The following is a 24,068-nucleotide window of genomic DNA, read 5'->3' as shown; positions in this document are numbered from 1 at the left end:
CATCACACCACAGAGATATATGTGCACCTATGTTTATAGCAGCACAATTTGTAATCACCAGATCTTGGAAACAACCCAAGTGTCCATCAACTGAGGAATGGATAAAAAAGTTGTAGTATTTCTATACAATGGAATATTGCTCAGCTATAAAGAAGGATCACATTGAGATATTTATCAGTAAATGGGTGCAGCTTGAGACCATACTCATAAGTGAAATAAATCAATCTCACATGTGTGAATACCAAATAGTTTCCCTAATGTAAGTAATGATTCAAATGTATAAAAGTATGTGGTAATCATGATTCCCCATTATGTGGCCTTGAAGCCTTGTAAAGTTTTCACTTACTAATTGGAATGGCTTTATTCTGGGCTGCTTGATATGGAAATATTTGAAGCTATAGTATATGAAGTTATATTCAAATATTTCAAGGAAAAGGACAGACACTATAGTAACTACTATTAAGTCAGGTTATTTGGTGGTAAAGCACGAAGTTGCTGAAACTGTCATGCTTTGACCTGTATCGTTATGTTGTTATATCCTCTTTTATCTCAATCTCTTCCTTATTCATTAAAAAAATTATTTAGTTATTTTTTATGATTTTTAATTAAGGGGAAAATTAAAAAATAGCAGGATATATTATAGTAACTTTTTTTATTTCCTATTAACTTGATTTGAAGTCCTGTAATACTCCCACTATCTTGTTTTGACTGATTAGACTCTGTTCCGTTCCGTATGATAGTATCAAGTTTGAGGGTATAGGCAACTACTTTGAAGGCAATAAGATTCACTATGATGCCCATTCTGGTTTGACTATTATCTTCTTTGGAAGTCCTGTAATGTTTACAAGGTTTGGTTTCATTGGTCTTGTTCTCTACTGTTTTGTTCAACTTTATCATACCTAATGAGATAGACAGTTCTTTTTAAGGAAGCAAGAGGCATTATGCTAACCATTGTTGATAACCTTGTATTCTGTTTTTACATCATGTGCTATGTCTATCCTTGGTTTTGACTGACAGCTTTGTTTGACCATATTTGACTTTATTCTTTTCCAAAAAAAAGTAATAAGAACTAAGGAGTAATAAAACCCAAAATGTGTAAATTTTGTTGTAAAAAAGAGAGGAAAAAATAGTGCTCTAAAGGATACAACTGCAAGTGTGTTTAGGGGTGTTAAGTAGATGACCATATTAATGTTTTTGGTTGGATCATTGAACACAACTGTTTGCAGTCTCACTGTTTGAATGTCCACTTTCTATGCTTTGATACTGTGACTTGAGCAACTATCTCTAAGATGAAAATGTGTAATCTATTAACTGGTGATTTCTTACTTTTTTTTTTTTTAGTTCTGTATTACTTGTACCCTTACACCGCTTTGTTTTGTTTTGTTTTTTCTCTTTTTCCTTTTAAATAAAATTTTTTAAAAAAAACATTCCTGGAACTACCCCACAAACACACCCAGAAATATACTTTACTAATCTGCTAGTCATTTCTTAGTCTTATTAATTTGAAATATGACAATAAAAAATCAAGTCTACCCGCTTGTCAATTTACAACCAGATACATTATCTTATACCATATTTAATCTCCAGGTACAACAGCAAGTTCATAATTACACCTAACATGATACAACTATCTGGTGTATAAATGAACATGCAATTCTCTTCAGAATGGAAGGTCAAGTTTTTCTTTGAGTAATGCTTATCCTCCCAACAATCAATAGCTTCACTATAATGTAGTTGTATGCTGATACTAATCAGTGTTATCTTGAAACAGAATAACTGTTTTATATATGTTTATACATGCACAAAAATATTAATAATATAGGAAAGAAATAATTATTACAATTACCATCCTTAGTTCTATAACTGGTCATGTGCTTATAGCTGACATTCTATATTCTTTTGACTTTCAGTACCTGTCAGGATGACTCATATTTTAATTCCTAATGGTCTGAGTTATTTGTCATCCTTCCCAGATAGGGCTGTTGTAGTTTCCCATTGACCTTAATAATAGGGCATGGTAATACTAGGAGACACCCTAGGGATCTCCTATCCCCAGACATATTTCTCCTTACCTCCCTTCTGGGGTAACAACCAATTCCCCCTTGGTAATCTAGGTCAATCCTCTCTGCCAACATTATAACTCTCTTTTAAGCACGTTGACTCAGAGGCAAGAGGAGTTCGGAATGACCAGGACAAACACTAACTTCCAGTAGAATATAATTATTGTTATATTTCCTGGAAGAAGCCTTCCCCCTCCAGCACTAAGATTTCTAGGTTAACAGAGGATAAGGTTAAGGGAACAGGAAGCAAAATGTTGCTAGTTGATCACAAGAGGTAATGGAGGGCCAGGGATTTGGTTTAGCGATGTAAACACCTGCCTGGCAAGCACAAGGTTATAGGTTCAATCCCCAGTACCACAAAAAAAGAAAAAAAAAGCGGGGGAGGTAATGGAATGGTACCATTTCCATTTCTACCACATTGTGTCTTTGTCACTTTCTAGTTGCTAGGACAAAATACACTACACTCACAACCTAAAGCAGGAGAAGTTTATTTTGATTCAGAGTTTCAGCCAATGATTAGCCAACTCCAGGGCACAAATAGCCCAGTAGAACATAGTGGAGGAAAGCTGCTCATGTCATGGTGGCAGGGAAGCACAGTGAGCAAAGGAGGAGCCAGGGACAAGAATATATTCTTTCAGGTGGTGCCTGCATAACCATCTGTAAACTATGCCCTCGTCTTCTCTTCCTGTCAACTGATCACAGTGTATACTGTGTGAGGTCATAGGTACATGCTGGGGTAAAGAAGGCAGCACAGCAGGAATAGAAACCAGGAGCATTTGCACCACTTCTGCATGTAACATACTGTGCTTCCAGGACCTGCTCAGGCCCAATCCTGTATACACCACTTTGATTTGATTATTGTTGCTACGTGTGTCCAATTTCGTCACTGACTCAGTGCGTCAGATAGCACCCAGTTCATGATGGACATCTCAGATCACATGGCAACCTGGTGTCCATGAGCAAGTATTCAGCTCCCATTGAAGTTCAGTAGCAGTTTCTCAAAAGGATATATTGGCCTCTAAATGATGGCAGAGCCTTTCTCCAAAGCCCTAAAGGTCTTCACGGTATTTCACTTATGGGAGCTTTCCAGAGTCTCCAAACAGCAAACTTACCTGCCACCAACATCTCAAGTTCCATTGGATCTGTTGGATCACATGACTCAAGAGCCTGAATAGCAATTTGGACCTGTCACAGAGCCTTCTCTCATTGGCTCTTCTCTTGTTGAACTCCATTAAAAACTAGCTGCTTTCTGAATCAATGTGCTGGAAGAACATGCCCCAGTGGGTAGTATGTTGCCTCCAAAAAAGTAGACCCATTCTTCACCTTAGAAAGGATATTTCTGCATCTACCATGCTACTAAACTTTTAGAAATTTTACCAAGGTAGAGAACCATTAAATTTTAGTTGGATTTATTTCCCATCCTCTGATAATACTTTACCAACAAGTCTTGAGTAGTTGCTATATTTTGTTCACTTGGGTTAATCAACACAATGTAATAGACCACCATCCATGAAATGGACTAGTTCAGCAGAGAATGATGGTCAAGATCCCTGCACACTAAATTATGACACAGGGCTGGAGCGATAACATAACCCTGAAGTAGGACAGTGAAGGCATATTGCTGGCCTTACCAGCTGAAAGCAAATTTCTTCTTGTGGGCCTTATAGATACCCATGGAGCAAAAAGCATTTGCAAATCCACAACTACAGATAAGATAGCAAGAGATGTAACCATCTACTGAGCTCTTTTAGGCACCACATCCTTTATATGCAGTGATGTACCAGTAACTCAGAGAAAGAGGAAGCGAGAAAGACAGAAAAGGGAGGGAGAGAGGGAAAAGAAGAAAAAACAAAAGAAAAAGAATGGAACATACACTGGCTTGTAGCAATTTCCGTGGTGAATGCTCCCACACAGCCAATTCTAAGCTACCAAACCTGAGTTGGAACTGGCTTCTGCATGTCACCATTCTGTTACCTCCTTTCACCCTTCTAAGAGCTTTGGGGGAAGTATCATTCTTACCTGCTATATGCACCTCAGAAGGTATATTTAGAGAGAGTTAATAACTTGCCCATGTAGGCAGAGTAAAAATGGGGCAGAGCTCTATGAGAAGCAACAATATCTATGGCCCTAAAAACATTTAGCTATAATCTAACTCCATTTTTACCTTGAAAAGAGCTTTAAAAAAATTCAAGGTGGTAATAGCTATCAGCCATTATCCAATTTCCACCTCTGGCTAATTTCTGTTATAGATTCATTTTCCAAGGCCTTTTGAAGGCTTAGTTTAGACTTTTGAGTTTTCACTACTCAGTAGTAAAATTCTGTGTAAACTTCCATAAGGGCATTTTTCACATATTTGAAAAGATATTCTAGCCCCCTCACGCACAAAGGATAGGCTACCTCAATCAGGAACCTGAAAATCCATTATCTGAGAATCCAAACTTTCTGATTCCTGTCGAGATCTATTAAATCAAAACATGCCTCTTAAATTGATCCCCAGGTGATACGTGTGCCCATTAACATTTTGGAATCATTGATTTAGCTCACAATGATCAAACTGGGGCTCTCATCCAAGAATACCTCACACTATAAGTTGATCTTGCAGTTGGCAGAGTTTGGCACTGAAGCAACAACACATTTAGTGTTGTCATGCCTCCCTTTGTGATCACAAAACAACAATTCTACAAAGGGAGGCTTTTTGCTTCATTGGCAACTACTCTGTACAGTCGAATAGCCACGGGCTTCTCCTCCATTAACTCTCTTAGTAACCTCACATTTTACTTTTCTAACGGTGTAGGGAACTTTAGAGAGCCAAGTTCTGTTATACTCCTCTTAATGAGCTCTTCTCAAAAAAATAATTCAAAGAAAAGTATTCTTCTAAACACTCCAGAGATTTTCAAGCAGGGATGGGGCAGTGGGAAGGACTGAGATTCAAGGCTTGAGACCTCTGTGATGTGATCATTTAATTCAAACCACAGGACATCGTTTGAACTTGTCCCATCACTCAGAAGTTAAAAAGAGAAGCAGAAGCTATGTGATCATAGAACTTAAAAAAAAAACACTTTAAAATGTTCAGCAAATTTGCCATCTACATAGACATTTAAAAGCATATTGTGGTCTTATATGTTTTATCCATTGCATGTTTTTCTAGGAAATTGTTTTGCTGTCTTGCTATGACTTGGTATTCCCTATAACACAGAGAGGATAGATATATATGTAGAAATTCACACATGGTTTTTTTTTTTCTTTTTAATTATTTACGGGAACAGATTATATAATGTAAGATGTAATGAACAGATACTCTGAGGAAGAGACGCTAAGAAACCCGAGGCTAATTTAGTAGCATTATGATAGAAATTCTAGCAATACTAATGTTTGCTGATTAGAATGACATTGGACTGGTTTCTTGAGTTCAATTTCAGCATATGTAGAGATGGGGACAGCTATCACAAAGAGAATGAGAGATGCGATGGTAGTTACTATTGTCTTCCCTAATTTGGTACTTGAGGACCTAAAAAGTCTCCAATGATTTGATTAGTTCTATAATATACAATAAGTATATAAGGTGGGTGAAGATGGGGACAACTATTTGTAAGAAACTAGAGACAGTTAGATAGACAATGAAGATCTCCAGTGGGTTTGCTACGAAATCTGTATTTCTTTAAATTGTTTTTTAACTGCTATGTTCTGTTTTGATATGTTTAATCTTACCCTCTTTGAGAAGTAAAACAAATGTGTAGGACTGATAACCATATTACTGAGCTCTTGTTCGATCATAGAGCAGAACGGTTTGTAGTGTCACTATGAATGTCATTCTAAATGCTTTAATTCTATAACATGAACAGCTATTTCTAAGATGACAATGTGTAACTTATCAACCAGCAATTTCTTACCGTTTGTTTTTCTGTAAGTTTGTATTATTTCTACCCTTTTTTAAAATCTCCATGTATTCTTTTGTTTCCTTTTCTTTAAATAAAAAAAAAAGCATTGTGGGTTGGGCTTCTATTTTTGCTGAGGAAATTATCACAGTCTGGATGCAATGTGATACAAATCACTAAGGTTTACAGTTCAGATGGAAATGCATTTCAGAGAGAGAAAAAAATAAAAGATATCTATTTAGGATTTTAAACAGAATCGCCAAGATCATTCTGAGTTATGGATAGTCACGTTAATAGCAAAGCTCACCAGCAATTATGAACCTAAATACATCTAAGTATGATAACAGGATGAGAAACCCTATTACATATTTCCTCTATACAAGATAGGAGAGCAAACTTGCCTATTAGCAGCAAAAGCAGCATTTTTCAACAGAATAAAAGGATAAAATGAAGAGTATCTTGTTGGCCTAGGAATACAGTAGGCTTACTATGTTCCTATAGAAAACAGTCTTTCAGAGCCATTTCTTCAGGTTTCTGGTAAACAAGAATAGTATCTAAGGACTTGGAGATGCCAGAGGCCACCAGAGACAGCTCTCCTAGCCACCTGCAAAGTGAAAAGTCCTTGTGAATGGGGACCACCTGCCTATTCTGGTCATCACTATGTTCCCAGTGCAAAAACTGTTTCACACGTACTTACTAAATGTATCATACAATTGAATAAATAAAATTATAGCTTCATATTATCTTCAGCATGCTGGAAATACCTCATCAATATTCACCCAAATTTCTTCATGAAAATCAAATTATATAGTAGCCCCAAGACTAAAATAGAAAGAAAATACCCAGCAAAGAAAGGGGAATGTCTACACTAACTAGAAAGGGAATTGCTGAGGGTGGGAAGGAGAGGGAAAGGATAGCTGTAGAGCCAGAAAGTTTCCCTCATTAGTTCTCCATTCTGCCAAAAGTCTGATTTGTCCATTTGGGCCCATAGCATTTATCACTTTACAAAACTGACTGTTTCTGGCTACTGACTGTGCACACTGTTTTGGCACTATGAACATCAGATCTCTAATTGTTGATCTCTAATTCAACTCTTGCCTTCTGGAAAATTCAGAATTTAGTGTTGAATGTGATTAACAAAACAGTGCAAAATATTAGGAAGAGAGGTATCCAAATGCAGTTTATGATTAAGTGCCAAATAGGTTCATGACTGCTGAAATTGTCAAAGAAATCTTTATAAAGAAGACTGACTTTTTTGGCTAAGAGTTCTTAACACAAAGTAAGCGCTAAATATTTGCAAAGGTGAATGTTAAAAGATAGAATTTGTAAGGCTAAAGCAATATCAAAATGTCTTATGAATAGTGAATAGATGATTGATTGATAGATAATAGCATATGGCACATATTGTAGGGAAAGAATCCATGTTACCCTTTCAAGAAATAAAGAGTGGGTATAGTACAAATAAATAACTGAAAATTTGGAGTAACAAATGCATCAATATTCAGTTATGTTTTTCTAGGATTTTACACATTACTATAGCTCTCAGTAAAACAATATATAAATGCTTACATATACAAGCTATCCTTAGGAAAGGTCCAAAGATAAATTGTGTTAAATATAATAACAGTACAAATTTATTAATATAAGAATTATTTAGATGATATTTTACATCTTTTTTCACAATAAATCTGTATCTACCATGTATTTTATACCTCCAACACATAGCAAATTGGATATATGTCAAGCAGCTATTGTATTGGCCAGTGCAGAAGCTTTTAAATGACCACTAAAACAGATCCAATTAAAGTCTTAGGCCAACTTCATTCTCTTCCCTGTCTATAGGACATGGTGGAAGGACAGAAAAGGAAACTTGGGTATTTTAGTTACAATTAACACAAGCTACTATGCATTCCTGGTTGACTGGAGAATAGATTCTGTGCTTACATATTGTGGGAATAATTATGAAAAGGCCTAAATTATTTAATGCAATGCTATCATTTGTATCTAAAATGTTCCCAAAGGCTCATGTGTTAAATACCCATTCACCAGCCTATGGCACTACTGGGAGATGGCGACACCTAGTAAAAGAAAGAAAGAAGGGTCCCTATCCTGCACGAGATGAGCAGCTCTGTGTCATTATCTTCCTCTGTGCCACAATGTTTTGTGTCACTATGGTCTCCAAACCAACAGTGCTAATTAACAGTTATCTCTGAAACTGTTAACCAAAATAAACCTTTCCTCCTTATAGTTGTTTATCTTGAGCATTTTGTCATCATAATGGAAAGCCAATTCTGTCAATATTGATTAAAATTTTAATTGGAAATACATGTCATCAATCTCAACAGAAAGTTTTAAATGAAACAACTGTTCACCAAGTATTTTGAGTTCAAAAAGTACCAGTTAGCTATTAGCCTTAGTTTGACTCGATTTTAAAATTAAAAATTAGATTCACATGTAGTGCCACACACCTGTAATCCCAACACTTGAGAGACTGAGGCGAAAGAATAGCTGTGAGTTTAAGGTCAGCCTGGACTACGCTGTGAGACCTTGTCTCCAATAAACACAGAAAACAAAGAAATTCAAAAGTAAACAACATTAATTTCTAAAACTTATAGAGTCACTAATAATTTATAGAGGTAAGATTTGTGTTTGTTTTTTGATGTCTATCGAGGTATGACATACATACAGTAACATTCACCCTTTTGAGGCGTTTAGTATTGTTGGGAGCCATTGAAGCTGGAAATTGATCACATGTGCAAGGCTAAAGCATGACCATCCCAAAAACAGAGAGCAAGCACCCGGGGCAAGCCACATGAAGAAGCTGCTTCAGCCCAGAGAACACCAAGCCCCAAGACAATATGAACTGTGGGTTGCTAGGACAACAGGGTGTCATGTGGCATTAAGTTGCTAAAAGGTATAAATAACCGCCCCTGAAGTTAGGAGTCAGTAAATTTCCTCCCATCAGGAGAACAAAGGCTCCACCTGATCCCAGCTTTGTCTCTTCTTTATTTTCTCATCCTCTCTCACTGCTTTACCCCAAGAACCTCAAGGGCTGCTTGGGTTGCAGCACATTACCATGACAGTGACAAATGATTACAAGGCATATATCCATCACCTCAATCAAGCTGTAGATTTCTATCACTCCAAAATTTTTCGCATGTCCCCTGGCAGTCCATCTCTTCTCTCTAGAAAGCACTCATCTATTAGATCTTGATATTTTTTGTTAAGGATGTCTTGTAAATATACAGATTTTATGTCTGGTTTCTTTAACTTAATGTGTTAAAAATCGTGCATTAAAAAATTAAATAAAAATCATGCATTGATTGTATATATGTCAGTAGTTTGCTCCTTATTATTGCTAAGTAGTATTTCATCATAAATATTTGTTCCAGTTTGGTTTTTTTAAGAGAATAAAACAAAACAGAACAGAACAGAGCAAAGCAGATCAGAACAAAATGATGCAGGCAACACAGGATTTCAAAATAAGACAACAGGAAATCGATAGTGGCTACAATAATGTCTCTTGTTTTCTTCAGAACAGTTGTCTATATCTTCACACACAATGATTTCAAACAAAACAAAATGCTATAAAACCAATCAAAACAAAAGAATGAAATCATTATAGGCCTTTAAAACCAGACAATATGAAAATCAACAGTGGCTACCATAATGTCTCTTGTTCTCTTCAAAATATCTGTCCATAAGTTCACCCATATTGAAATCAAATAATAAAGAAAAGACTAAAACCAATCAAAACAAAGAATAAAAACATTATTGGGCTTCAAAACAAGATGATAGGGAATTGGCAATGACTACCATAATGTCTCAATTTTCTAAGTAGCTGTTGATACCACCACATGTAATAAAATCAATTCTTGTAAACTCTTCAGGAGAAGATCTAGGCATATATAAGCCTATACATGTACATCTATCCTTTCTGTATTAGAGGAAAAAACAAAACCAAATAAAATACAAGAAAAACAAGAAACAAAAGAGACAAATAAATAACAATAACAAAGAGACCAAAACAATAACAATATAGGCATTCAAAACAAGGTGATAGGAACATAACTAAGGTTGTTATTTTTCATAGTTATCTTCAAAAGAATTACTCACATTACCAGACATGAAGGTAAAAAAAATTGATCTAATCCTATGAATGCTATCTGTTTTCTTCCAATAACTAATAGAATTAGCAGTACAATCACCTTAGTTATCTTAAGTGTATACACACAAATTTATCTTTTTTCTTTTTCCTTCCTTCTTTTCTCCTTTTCCCTGAGTTGTTTTTGTCCTATGAGTAGTTGCTTACCCTTTCACATTATTTATTGAAGACTTTGTATCTTATTTATTCTTTCAGTTTCTTACACTAGGGAGACAATACAGTATTTACTCATGTGAGTTTGATTTATTTCACTTATAAGTATGATCTCAAGTCCCATCCACTTACCTATAAAAGCTTCAATGTGATCATTCTTTATAGCTGAGTATTGTATAAAAATACCATATCTTTTTTATCCATTCCTCAGTTGATGGGATTCAAGTTGTTTCCAAGAATTGGCTATTACAAATTGTGCTGCTATAAATATGGGTGCACATTTATCACTGTGCTATGATGTTTCCAATTCTTCTGGGAATACGCCAGAAGTGGAATAGCTGAGTCAAATGAGACTTTTAATCCCAGCTTTTTGAGGGACAATGGTTGCACCGTCTACACTCACACCAACAATGCAGAAGAGTTCCTTTTTCCCCACAGCCTCTGCAGCATTTGTTATTGGTGCTTTTTTTGATCCTGGCCATTCTTTCTGGAGTGAAATGGAATCTCAATGCTGTTTTAATTTGCATTTCTCTAATGACAAATGATGTTGAACCTTTTTCATGTATTTATTTGTCATTTACATTTCTTCAGCTGGATTTTTGGACTGGGTCTTTGAATTTTTTTTTTAATTCATTGTATGTTCTAGATTGAAGTCTAGATTTTGTCTGAGAAACAGTTGACTAAGACTTTTTCCCAATTTGTCAATTTTCTTTTCGCTGTGTTAGAGATTTCTTTTGACATGCAAAAGCTTTTTAATAAGACGAGATCCCAATTTTTGATTCTGGGAAATATTTCCTGTGCAGTTAGATTTTTGTTCACAAAATCTCTGCCTTCCACTATGTCTTCAAGATTTCTACCTACTTTGTTTTCCAGCATATTTAGTGTTTGTGTTTCAATATTTAGATATTTGATCCATTTTGACTTTAGTTTAGTACGTTGGTGATAAGCATGGATCTAGTTTTAGTTTTTGGCATACAGAGAGTCAGTTTTTCCAGCACCATTTATTAAAGAGGATATCTTTCTTCCAGTGAACTTTGTCAAATATAATGTGACTGAGTGTTTTTGAAGTTGTGATCTTATCTTCTAATCTATTCCATTGATCGTCAGGTCTGTTTTTATTCCAGTACCATACTGATTTTATCACAGTAGCTTTGTAGTATAACTTCAAGTAAGAGGTTGTGATGCCTCTTGTCTTGCCTTTGTTGCTCAGAATTCCCTTTGCTATTCTAGGTCTCTTCTGGTTTCAGATGAATTTTAGGAATGATTTCTCTAGATCTGTGAAGTACGTTAATGGTATTTTGATAGGAATTGCATTAAATTTGTAGAACAACTTTGGGAGAATGGCCATTTTCACAATGTGTGTTCTTCCTATCCATGAGCAAGGAATGTCTTTCCATTTTCTGAGATCCTCTTCTATTTCTTTTTTCAGAATATTGTAATTTTCACTGAATAGATCTTTTATTTTCTTCATTAGATTGATTCCTAAGTATTTCATTTTGGGGGGATGCTATTGTGAAGCGTGTGGTTTCTCTTACTTCTCTCTCAGTGAGTCTGTGGTTTGTATACAGGGTTACTATTGATTTTTATTTTTATATTTAATTATTTATTTTAGTTTTTGGTACTGGGGATCAAACTCATGACTTCATGTTTGCCAGGCAAACAGAAACTTATGCCACTGAGCTAAATCCCCATCCCCACTATTGATTTTTGAGCATTGACTTTGTATCCAGCTACATTACTGTATTTAGTTATTACATCTAGAAGTCTTTCAATGGAGTTTTGGGGGTCTTCCATGTAGAGTATCATGTCATCTGCAGGTAATGATAATTTAATTTCTTCCTTTCCTATCCTTATTCTTTTTATTTTGTTCTCTTGTCTAATTTCTCTGGCTAAAGTTTCCAGCACTATATTGAATAGGAGTGGTGATAACAGACATTCTTGTTCCTGATTTTAGAGTGAAAATTCTCAGGTTTTGACCATTTAATATGATGCTGGCTATTGGTTTTTCATAGGTGGCTTTTATCAAATTGAGGTAAAGAACATCTATTTCAATTTTCTGTAGGGTTCTTATCATGAATGAGTGTTGTACTTTATCAAAAGCTTTTTTGGCATCTATAGAAATGATCATGTGACTCTTATTTTTGGCTCTATTGATATGGTGAATTATGCTTATTGATTTGATATGCTGAAACATCCCTGCATTCCTGGGATGAATACCACTTGGTCGTAGTGTATAACCTTCTTGATGACTTGGGGAATTCTATTCACCAGTATGTTATTGGGGATTTCCGCATCTATGTTCATTAGGGAGATTGTTTGTCTTCTTTTTTGGTTGGGTCTTTCTCTGGTTTTGGTATTAGGGTAATACTTGCTTCCAGGCATGAGTTAGGGAGAACTGCTTCCCTTTCATATTCACTGGAGAGTTTGAGGAGAGTCAGCATTAAGTCTCTTTTAAATTTCTTGTAGAATTCAGCAGTGAATCCATCAGGACCTGGGCTTTTCTTTGTTGGTAAGGTTTTAATTACATTTTTCAACTTCATTAACTGAAATTGTGTTATTCAGCAGTTTTACATCTTCTTGACCCAGCTTTGGTAATTCATACATCTGTTCACTTTTTCTGTGTTATCAAACCTATGACAGTAAGTTTTTGAAGTAGATATTCATGATCTTCTGTATTACTACAGGGTCCATAGGGATTTTGCTCTTTTGATTCCTATTGCATGAATTTGAGATTTTTCTTTCTTTTTTTAAATAAGGTTGGCCTAGGGGCTTATCAATTTTATTATTTTTTTAAAGAACCAACTCTTTGATTCATTAATTCTTTATATTGTTTTCATGGTTTATTGTATTAATTTCTGCTCAGATTTTTATCATTTCCTCCCTTCTTTTGGATTTGGGTTTGCCTTGCTCTTCTTTTTCTAGTTGTTTGAAGTGTAGCAGGTTGTTTATTTGTGTTCATTCTATTTTCCTGATATGAGTATTCACTGCAATGAATTTCCCTCTGAAGACTACTTTCATTGTATCTCACAGGTTCCAATACGTTGTATTTGTATTTTTATTGGCTTGTAGATATTGCTTAATTTCTTCTTTTATTTTCTCTGTGACTCACTGATTGTTCAGAATTATATTACTTAATTCCTATCTATTTTTGGAATTTTTGCAGTTTCTTTTGTCACTAATTTATTGTTTCATTATCTATGATCATATATTAAGCATGGGATAATTTCAGTTGTTTTGCATTTACTTAAGACTATTCTGTGAACTAGTTTATGATGTATTTTAGAGAATATCCCATGTGAAGCTGAGAAGAATGTATATTCTGATGTTATTAGATACAACACTTTGTACACATCTATTCAAGTCCATTTGTTCACACATTTGATTCAGTTCTGTTATTTCTTTGCTGATTTCCTGACTAGTTGATCTATCTTTTTGTGTCAATAGGGTATTAAGATCTCCCATTATAATTGTGTTATTGTTTATTTGATTTTTCATTTCTGTTAATATTTGTTTTGTATAGCTCGCATATATATATTTAGGATTGTTATCTCTTCTTCTTGAAGTTTTCCCCTAAGTAGTGTATAATGACCTTCTGATCATTCTTGGTTTAAAGTTCATGTTGTCTGCAAAGAGAATAGCTATCCCTGCTTTTTTTTTTATTCTGTTGCATAAAGTATTATTTCCATCCTTTGACTTTCAGTCTATGAGTTTCCTTTTGGGTTAGATGGGTTTCTTGTATACAGCATATGGTTGGATAGTGTTTCTTGATCCATTCTGCCAGTCTGTTTCTTTTAATTATTGAATTGAGGCCATTTACATTAATAGTCATAACTGATATATATTGACTCAGTTTTGTCATGTTATTTTTCTGCTGTTGGTTCTTTACCTTTCCTATTTCTTTAATTGTTTGTCTTGCTTACTGGTTTTCCTGTTGGTTTTCTTGGAGTCAAAGTTATTCTTATGTCTATCTAGAATATTTTACAGTATTCTTTGCAGGGTTGGTTTGATAGTCATAAAGGTATTTAGCTATTCTTTGCCATGGAAGTATCTTATTTCTTCAATTTTGAAGAACAGTTTTGCAGGGTACATCAATCTGGTTGAAAGTCATGTTCCTTTAGGATTTGAAATACTTCACTCCATGCTCCTCTTGACTTGATTATGTTGAGATATTTGCTGTGATTCTGATGGGCTTCCTTTATAGGTAATCTGTCTCTTTTCTCTAACAGCTTTTAATATTCTGTTCTTATGTTGAATTTCTGGAATGTTGATTATTATATGACTGGGTGTAGATTTATTTTGATTATGGCTAAGTGCAGTGCTCTGTGCTTCACTTTCTGTATGTCAGTTTCCTTTCACATGTTTGGGAAATTTTCAGCTATTACTTCTGTGAATAGTCTTTTTATATCATTTGTGTCGTCACCTTTTTTGTTTACACCTATCTATCTTATATTGTCTTTCTTAGCATCATCTTGCAACTGCTGAATTGTTATTTCCTGATTTCATGTTATTTTTAAAAGACTTTTCCTTTCTTGTTTATTAGTTGCAGTCCTGTCTTCAAGATCTGAAAGTCTACCTTCACAGTCATTCAGGTGGTTTGGCCAGCTTTTGATGGAATTTTTGATTTTCTGGATATCTCATTGCATCTATTTCATGTATTCTATTGTTTTCTTATATTGTTTATTCAAGGTTTCCATCTTTTTGCAATGCTTTTCAACTGTTTTAACTATGTCTTTTTTAGATGAGTTTGGTGTTTCATTTCTTCTTTTACCTGGGAGATTATTTGTGATCTGAGTTACTTTTCAGCTTCATGGAGTTGTTTCTTTACTTCGTTTCAGAAGTTTCAGGTGTATGGTTTACACTTTTTCTATGTCTATGTCTTCTAAGCTTGTTTGGGATGGGCTGGAAGTTTGAGATTGCATTTTTCTCTTTTGTTTTGTTATTTTCCTGTATTCCCCTGGGGAAGCCAAATGCAAAGTCTCAGTTGCTTCCTGGGTTGTGGATGTCTATCCATACTACAGGGAGTTTCCCCAGTTGAGTGGGGGTCTTTAGACAGAACTTACCAGGTCCCTAGTGGCACTTAAAATCTCCTCAAATTGGGGAGTACACTGGGTACACCCCACATGGCACTCCAAGCTCCCCAGCTAGCTGAGGTTGCTGGGCAGAACACTACCAGGTTGTAAGTAATGTGCCATGGCTGAACAGTTAGATGGAGTATGCTGTGCAGGTCTACAGCACATGCCACATGGCACACCAAGCTCTCCCAGCTATTTCGGGATGCTGGGTGGGGCCCTACTGGGTTCTGAGTGAAGTCCCGAAGCTGCACAGCTATATGGAGTTCTGTGCAGGCCTTTGGCTCACGCCACTCAGCACAGGAGGTTCCCCTGCCATTCAGGGTGACTGGGTGGGACCCAACAAGAGCCCCAGTAACCTACTATAGGCCCCAGCTGTTTGAGAGTGCTCCGTGGGACCCTACTAGGTACTGAGCAAAGTATCAAGCTTGCATGGCTAGGTGAGTTGGCTGTGCAGGCCTTTGGCTAATGGCACTCAGCTTAAGCCATATTCGTTTCAACTTGTTAATCCACTCACCTGTTAATGAACATCTGAATTGTTTCCAATTTGGGATGATAATAAAGCTGCTGTAAACATTCATATACAATGAGTAGCATTTTGGTCTTTTTTACATCATATTCTGAGAGTGCATTGGTCCATAATGACTTGGAAATGTAAAATCCTGATGCAGACATGCATGATGGCGTATCTCTGTAATCCCAGAACTCAGGAGGCTGAAGCAGGAGGATCTCTGTGAGTCTGAGGCCAGCCTGTGCTACATAACTGAGTTCAAGGCCAGTTGCAGTATAAAGTGAGATCCTGTCTCAAATAAATAAATAATCTTTAACCAGAGATAGTCTTAAGCACTAGCCTAGGCAAATGTCACAACATAGGCAAAAATATCATCTTTCTGGCAGGAACATTTATTTCTCATTATAAATTCACAACATAGCATTCTAGAAAGGGAGTGGCTAATGGAGTATAGAAATGGAAGAGTATTCTAGGTAACTTGGGAAAAACAGCCGCAAGTTTGGCATTTCATCTGGAGAGAGGCACAACAGGTAGGGGGCAGAACTGCCAAATCTATGTGGCATAGGCAAAGGTGTGACTGGTTCAAGGAAACCAATGCAGCTGACTGTTGAGCAGAAGGACAGAGTAGTAAGAAATAAAATGGAGAGGAGGGAATGGGCCAGATTTTGCATGACTATACAGACTTAGTGCCCTTTATCCTCCTTCTTGGTCTTAGATAAAATTAATGTACCACAGGCCCTGAATATGGATGTGTGCTTTCCAGGGGGAGAGGGCGGACTGCAAGGGGCATGAAAGAGCTTTCAAAGTGATAGCAATATTCTACATTATGACTGTGGTGCTGGACACACACCCTATTTACAAAATCCTCTAGAAGATATAACCCAGTATTTTACACTGAACTTTGTTTGTATGGAAGCGTATCAATGTTTGCAGCCCAGGAAGTAGACTGAATGATAATAACTGTAAACTCTCACAAGAGTGTAGGAGGTGGAGTTCTCACACGGTAGATTAAGATGCTGAGGCTCAAAAAGTTTCATTGTTTGCTTGAAATCACACAGGAGACAAAAAACAAACTTACTTTCTGTCCTTTCCTTCTATTTTATTGCCTTTCTTAAACAAGAATCCAAGGCACTCCTTTTACAAACATGAAAATATGTACACATTCTAATTTGGCTTGGATAATGATGAATGCCACCAAAATGTAATAGTTTTGGAAAATTTGCATTTAAGAGATCCTCTTCTGTATTAATATTTGGATGTTTCTGTAACAGATTATTGCAAACTTGGTGGCTTCAAACAACAGGAATTTATTATTTCATAATTCTGAAGATCAAAAATTCAAAGTCACGGTTTGGGCAAAAATTCAAAGTCACAGAGTCTCATCGTCTCCAGAGATTTTAGGGATGATGAGTTTTTTTTTTTTTAATTTCTTCCTGCTTCTAAAGGCCACAGGTATTCACTGGTTGGTGACTGTGTCATTCCAACTTCTACATCCACATCCATATACCTCCCTCTTCTGCTGATTGTGTGTGTCTTGTAAGAACATTTGTCAGTGAATTCAGACCCAGTTGGATAACCCAAAATGATTTCAATTTAGCTTACTTTTTTCTGCCAAAACCCCTTTTCCAGGTAAAATCACATTCACAGGTACTGAGGATTAGAATGCCAGCATATCTTTTTGTGGATCATTCAACAAACCATTTAGGTTACTCCACATACTTCCCCAGGCAGTGAGCTGAGAGTGGTTGGTCAGCCTGACCTCAACTGTTCATCTTTCCCCATGATCCCTGTCCTGCACTGCCATCATTTCCATACTGCTATTCCGTCTTCTATTTGTTTAAGTCAGGGAGGGTAAATGCAGACTCTGTCATTCCAGCATGGCCAAGAGCAGAAGCCAAGCATCTAAGAATGTAAGCTCATTGAGTGTCAAGACGTCTCCTGTCTTGCTCACACCTACATGGTTAGTGCCTGCAGAAATGACTGGACAGTAATACTTCCAAAGCAACTGATGAATTCTTGACAAGATGAACAGAAGGGAAATTTGTCCGAACACTTTGTTCTTCACTTGTTTGGGGTTGAGTAGCAACAACTCCTTTTCCCAATGTCAGCTGGATGAATTTATCCATCTCTTTAACTGAGAAACTGCTACTATACTTAACAATTTCCTTTCCAACCTTTCAGCCCCTTAGTTTGAGTCTCATGGTTAATGTAAGAAAATGGTGCTAAGAAATTTAAGAGATTTACCTATGGAATCTATTTTGGATAATGCTTGATAAGATGCAAGTTCTGCTTGTGTTTTTAAATAAAAAGAAAACAGGGCATTTTTAAGGAAGAGGCTGATGCAGAAAGAAACGGGAGTACTGTCGGGTAAGAGAGTTATTAAGCAGTAGTATTGTTGAGTAAATGATAGTGTTATCCAGGGAGTGGTAGCATTGTCACAGAGAAGTGACAATTGAATTGAAGGTCCCCAATTTATTAATGGAAAATAAGTGATAGGAACTGACAAAATATGAAATAAGAGAAAAGAAACATCCACTACACTCCTGGTTATTGTACTATGTCTAGAATATAGAATTCAGTGTTTTGAATTTATTGTATCAGATTTTTATTACAAATGTATAATAAGATACTTTTTAATAGGCAAAAAACCCCACAGAGATTGATTTAAAAAAATTTAGAAACCCCCTACTCTAATTGTAATATTAACAATTTAGTATGTGTCTTTCTCAGAGTTCCTGTGAACTTATAGAAACATATTTATGTATATGGTAAGTGGTCATTGGTTTATGAATATGAAACAAATGAAATATATAACACATTTGCTTCATTTAATTGTAGATTAGTGACATCGCCCCCGGATGAACGTATGTGGATTTATTTAACTCAAAGCTTTTAGTCTAGAACATGAATTTATCTCCATTTACTCAGCTGCTCTTCAAATGATGTACATTTGGGTGATTTTTCAGGTTTCATCACACATAATGCTGCAATAAACATCGTTATGACTGCAGACTTTTAATTTTGTCATTACAAATACTTGAGCTTTGAAACATAACCTTTCAAATGCCATTTCTCTCCCCATCCTCCCTGTCAGTCCGAGATCAGAGCTGACGGGAGTCTGAAAATAGACACAAAGTGGGTAATTATTCCGCACAGCACATGGCCAGCAGCCTCCTGCTCCAATATTTACGTCCTATTCCATTGAGGTGGCACTCTCAGCTCACGTGACCCAAATGCAGTGCTTGCTCCACCGAGAGCACAGCTGAACGCAGTCTGCATTGGCAGCTCTGCACATGCTCCGTATGTCTCACTCACTCATTGAGATTTGTTGGTTTAAAGCGACATTCCAACTGCTGCAGCTCCGTGACTTGCAGCATTTTCCGGGCCCTGATCCAAAGCAGGTGATTCCCATGAGTACTTTTGGGGGGCGAGATGGGGGAGGTGGAAGTTTAGGATGTTTTGTTTATCTGTTTGGGAGTGGAGGCTGCATCATACTTATACACAAGTTCAGCTTATGAATGAGGCTGTTAAAGTAACTCTTTCCCTAGCAGGAAAAGTATTCACCTATTTTCATCATCTCCCTTGACAAGAACCTGCACCTCTAATGCGCTTATCATTCTCAAGCAGGGGGCTTAGAAGCAAGGCTGTATCTGACTGTTGTGTTGATTGCAACCTGTGAAAGGATGTTTTTCTTCTCTCTAGAGACCTGGATACTTCTTGTCATTCTCATGGTAAATGATGAGACAAGCTACCATGGATTTCAGCACCTCTTCTGTGTTTGATCAGCAGAAAGGTAAAAACATTGTTTTATTACATTGTTTGGCTCTTAGCATCATTAGTCCAACAGCAGGGATTTATACTTACAAGGAGAAGGAGGTGTGTGTGTGTGTGTGTGTGTGTGTGTGTGATGTGAAAAGAGGATTCCACCTAGAAAACAAATCTGTTCTGAATGTTCATTTTTGTCTATGGGCATATTACCCTGAATGCACCCAAGCTCATCTGAATACTTATTTCGTATTTGATAAACATCTGGATAAGAAAAACAAGCTTATGGTTTTCTGTCTTATTGAAGCTTGAGGCATTACTACCCACAAATTTTTAAAATCAGGTTTTTAAAAATTTCTGATGGTTCATTTTTATTCTTCTTTTTTGAAATATTTCAAAATATATTAGAGAAAGAAATATCAAAAGAATACATAATGTATCTCTTTTCAGGCTGTTAAACCAATATTTCACTGCGCTAGCTTCATAAGCATTTCTTGAGTCCCTTCAAAAATAGATGTTGTCTATGTATATGTTGGACAGATAATGTAGCTCGTCTGAGATTGTACATTGACTTATCACTATGTTGTTATTTGCAGTGACAGGGTACATCTTCCTTACCTACACTTTCCAGAATGAAGGGAGTTTTCTATATGGAAAGTCACTGTGAAATTAACTCATCTATAACAAGCGTGTATATAGATACACAGTCTATGCATATATACTTTTAGATGAAACTATGTCTTTTTTACGTGTGTACAGGAAATTTCCATTGTTTAAATGTAGTAAATATTTTAGGATTTTTAAAGTAGCTGATCTCTACACCTCTTTCTATAATCTCTGAATATTCTTCAAGACCCTCAGTTCCTTTGCTGATTTCACTTATTTTGGCTACAAAATGAAACGGTGCTTTGAGAAAGCCTCATCTTAAAAAATGCATGTCTTCTTCCTTTTTCCTTTTTGCTGCTCTAATCCATTGTGTTTACTACCCCTCAATCTATATCTTGTTTCATGGATGAATTATTTTAACTCAGTGAGTTTCTCAAATAATAGTTTATATAGTTAACAAATGTATTTTAGTATATAATGTCCTCCCTAGGTCTTAACTCATTTTGAATGGTGTGGCATGTCTCTGTGTGTGTGTGTGTGTCTGTGTGTGTGTGTGTGTGTGTGTGTGTGTGTGTGTGTGTGTGTGTGTATATACCTTCAGAACATGCTGGTTCACACTGCATTTAGACACAATCATCATAGAAAAAAGGATTATTACAGCTCTGCCCACCACTTCTCTTTCCTCTTTTGTACATTTTGTACCGTTGATGGCAATCAGCACAAGTAAAAATCTGCTTAGAAGCAAAGCACTTGTGCTGGCTAAAAAGTGACGTTATTGAGCCATGCAATCCACAGAGAAACACAATAGGTTTATTTTTGAAGACTAATTTGAGGGAGCTGGGACTGACTGCAGATGAACAAGCCCTTCATAATGATTTCCTCTGTTTCAGCATGAGAACTTGTAGCAGAAATAAGCTCAAAACATAGCTAAAATATCAATTTACAGCATTTTATTTTCTTACTATATTTTTCATATGAGCAATTTCCCCACTTATTAGGCCTGATTCTCCCCCGTAAAAATTAACCTCCTCACCATCTCTGTCTCTACTTCTCAATCTTTTCTATCTTTCTAGAGAGCTTACCCCACAGTAGAAGTGGCAGGGATTTCTAAATCTTACAAGCAGAGGTTCAGAACGGCAAGCTGTGTGACCTTGGTAAAAGACATAACCTCTCTAGGCCTTAGTTTCCTCAGAAATAAAATGAAGACAGTGATGCTTACGCAGCAGGGTTGTGAGAATCTAAATAATAGATGTCTCATTGCCTGACACAAAGTATCTTCAGATCATTGTTGCTGCAGCTGCTGTTGCTGATATGATTACTACTGTGTTAGTCACCTTTCTGTGGCTGGGACAAAACACTTGACACACACGATTTAATGGAGGAAAGGTTCGTTTTTGTTCACAGATTCACGGGTTTCTGTCTACTGTCAGTTGGCTGCATCACATTAATGTGAGGCAGAACATCATAGCAGAAGGGCCTGGTGGAGCAAAACTGCTTACCTCATGGCAGCTGGGAAGCAGATGGGAGGGAAAGAGCCGTGGAGGAAGGGCTGGGAACCACATACAGCCCCACAGTCATTCTCTGGTGACTCATTCCCTTCAGCTAGTGTCCACTGAGCTACAAACTCCTCAGTGGATTATTTCATTGAACAATGACCTCATGAGCCATCCACCTCTGCAGCCCCACCCCAGAACATTGCTGCACTCAGAATCAAGCTCTCACTACGTGAGTCTTCCAGGAGACTGCAAGTTTAAACTATAATAGCCAAGCTGAGTATGGTGCCACACACCTGTAATCTCAGCACTGGTGAGGCTGAAGGCAGGAGGATTGCTTCAACTATGAGACCAGTCTGGGCTACATAGTGAGTTCAGGGACAGACTGCCTCAAATAACCAAAAAGAAAAAAAACTGTATTATCCAACTGGAAGCTCCTCAGGCCAAAATAACTATTCACCTCTTAATTTCCAGCTTGAATATAGCAGTTTTCAGATCAAATGAGGGTTTATTTAGTACTGGGCAACTAGATTACATTAATTTTCTTTAGAACTCCAGGGTACCATTCCAAGCAAGCTCTAGAGTAGTAATTAACACTGTGATACATGAATAGTTCCATTACGCCATTCTTTCTCTTCCTTAAAATCAGGAAAGATCATTTTATGTTTAGATCATCAAATAGATTTCAAAGATTTAATTATCAAGTAAACTGCAGTGAAGTACTTTGGAAACGTTGAGTGTGGACCTTTATGGATGGTTTTCAATGCATTCTTACTGTTTGTGTTGGGTAAATTGGGAAGACCCAGTAAAGAACACAGCCAGACTGAATTTGGGGACTCTAAGGAGGGCTCGTGGAGTCAACCCAAAGGAGAGTCTGAGCAGAGTCCTTTATGACTAGGGAAGAGAGATCTAGGACTATGAACTTAGATGAGGTGATGCAAGGAGAGGGCGCTTGACACTGAAGGAACATGAATGGCTGACTGAGCAAGGCATGTTGTATCTTAGCAGAAAAGACAGTGTGTCTGGGCTCAGGTGGGGTGGGGCTGCAGGCTGTAGAACTAGGCTGTTGTTCTAGGAGCTCAGGAACTGATGGGGGGGGGGCTGAGGCACAAGGTCAGGCTATCAGCCTGGCAAATCAAAACCCTAGAGACATGTTCAGGTGCCGATGTTGACAGAAGAATATATAACATCTGGAAGAACCTTAGAAGTCAATTAATCCCCTGTTCTCAAGCTTAACTGTACACAGGAATCATCTGAAGAGATTTTAAAATGCAGATGCCTGGATCTTACCCATGGAAATTTCAATGTAATTGGTGTAAGACATGATCTGACAAATGCTGCCTACGATGTCCTGAAGTACAACAGCAAAGACTGAGAGTCAGTCATCCAATTCATCCTCCTAACATTGCAGATGGAAGAACTGAAGCATGGAGACATTTAAAGATGGGTCCCTTGTAATAAGGATCGCCCCCCACTCATAGTTAGCACAGAGCACTGGCTCTCCCTGGGTACTCTCTATCCAGACAAGACCACAGGAAAATTCCTGGTAATCGTAGGGTAACTGTGTACCAGCACTAGGTTCATGGTTGACCAGAGAACGGTGGAGCAGTATAATGCAGAGTGACCTTTAGGACTCCACCAAGATGAGTTTAGTAAGCTAGAATTCCTCCAACTGCATTTTCCTTATTTCTCTGTGGCTGAAGGTCAAGCTACTCATACACCAGGGTTGGGAAGACACACAGACATTTGTACCGGTCTTCTCTCAGCCCTCTTCCATTTGCATGGACTTCAATAAACTGATTGATCTCCTGAAACTTCCATCTCTTGTTCTGTGAAATGTGAATGCTACTGCATTGCTAAGGGCTTGAAGGTCAGGTTATCTGATAGACCCAAGGCTTTAGGGCCCTGCTTTTTAAATGAAGGAGGAGGAAGGTGGGTCTTCAGAACTCTCTGCTTCTATCTTGTGCATTTTGCTTTCTCCATGGCAACAGCTCTCTGATCTCCTGCCCTCTTCCTGGCTGTCTTCCTTCTCAAAGCCCACAGCAGGGAAAAGACCCATAGTAAAATCACTTACTACAGAACACAGAGGTTCCTGCTGAAGTTGATACATTACATAACTGGAGATATTTGCATTTTGAGCTTTGCTACTACTTGTGGGAAAAGATTTGCTGTACATGGAAGAGTCTCAGGCTACAGAAAAAAAAAAAAAAAAAAAAAAAAAAAAAAAAACAGGAGAAATAAGGGAGGGCCCTGGGGCCTTGCCCAGCCCTCCGTGTGGCTGAAAGCAAGAAGGACAGACTCTGCTCCAATTCTGGGAGAAAATGGTTTTGATGAGGCTGAACAGAGAATTTGCAGGCACTAGGGAAATTGT

The 24,068-nt window shown here is 37.1% G+C and overlaps 1 protein-coding gene across 6 annotated transcripts in view; it reads left to right on the top strand.

Moving 5' to 3' along the window:
- Window positions 1-19,072: 19,072 nt before the first annotated feature.
- The window catches only part of Ankrd55 (ankyrin repeat domain 55), a 101,163-nt gene continuing 96,167 nt past the window's right edge, over window positions 19,073-24,068 (top strand). For 5 of the 6 annotated variants that reach the window (XR_010050485.1, XR_010050484.1, XM_063258179.1 and 2 more), the window contains exons 1-2: window positions 19,073-19,234; window positions 19,536-19,626. Coding sequence is in view for 4 of the 6 variants with exons in the window: in XM_063258179.1 (XP_063114249.1) it covers window positions 19,569-19,626 (58 nt within the window). In the remaining 2 variants the exon portion in view is untranslated. The remainder of the gene's footprint in view (window positions 19,235-19,535; window positions 19,627-24,068) is intronic. The other variant, XM_003470244.5, reaches the window with a different exon arrangement.

This window comes from Cavia porcellus, unplaced genomic scaffold, assembly GCF_034190915.1.
Source record: "Cavia porcellus strain 051 isolate PalLab524CR breed Dunkin Hartley unplaced genomic scaffold, mCavPor4.1 scaffold_11, whole genome shotgun sequence".
Classification (NCBI taxonomy): Eukaryota; Metazoa; Chordata; class Mammalia; order Rodentia; family Caviidae; genus Cavia; species Cavia porcellus.
This window is presented reverse-complemented; position numbering and strand designations above follow the sequence as displayed.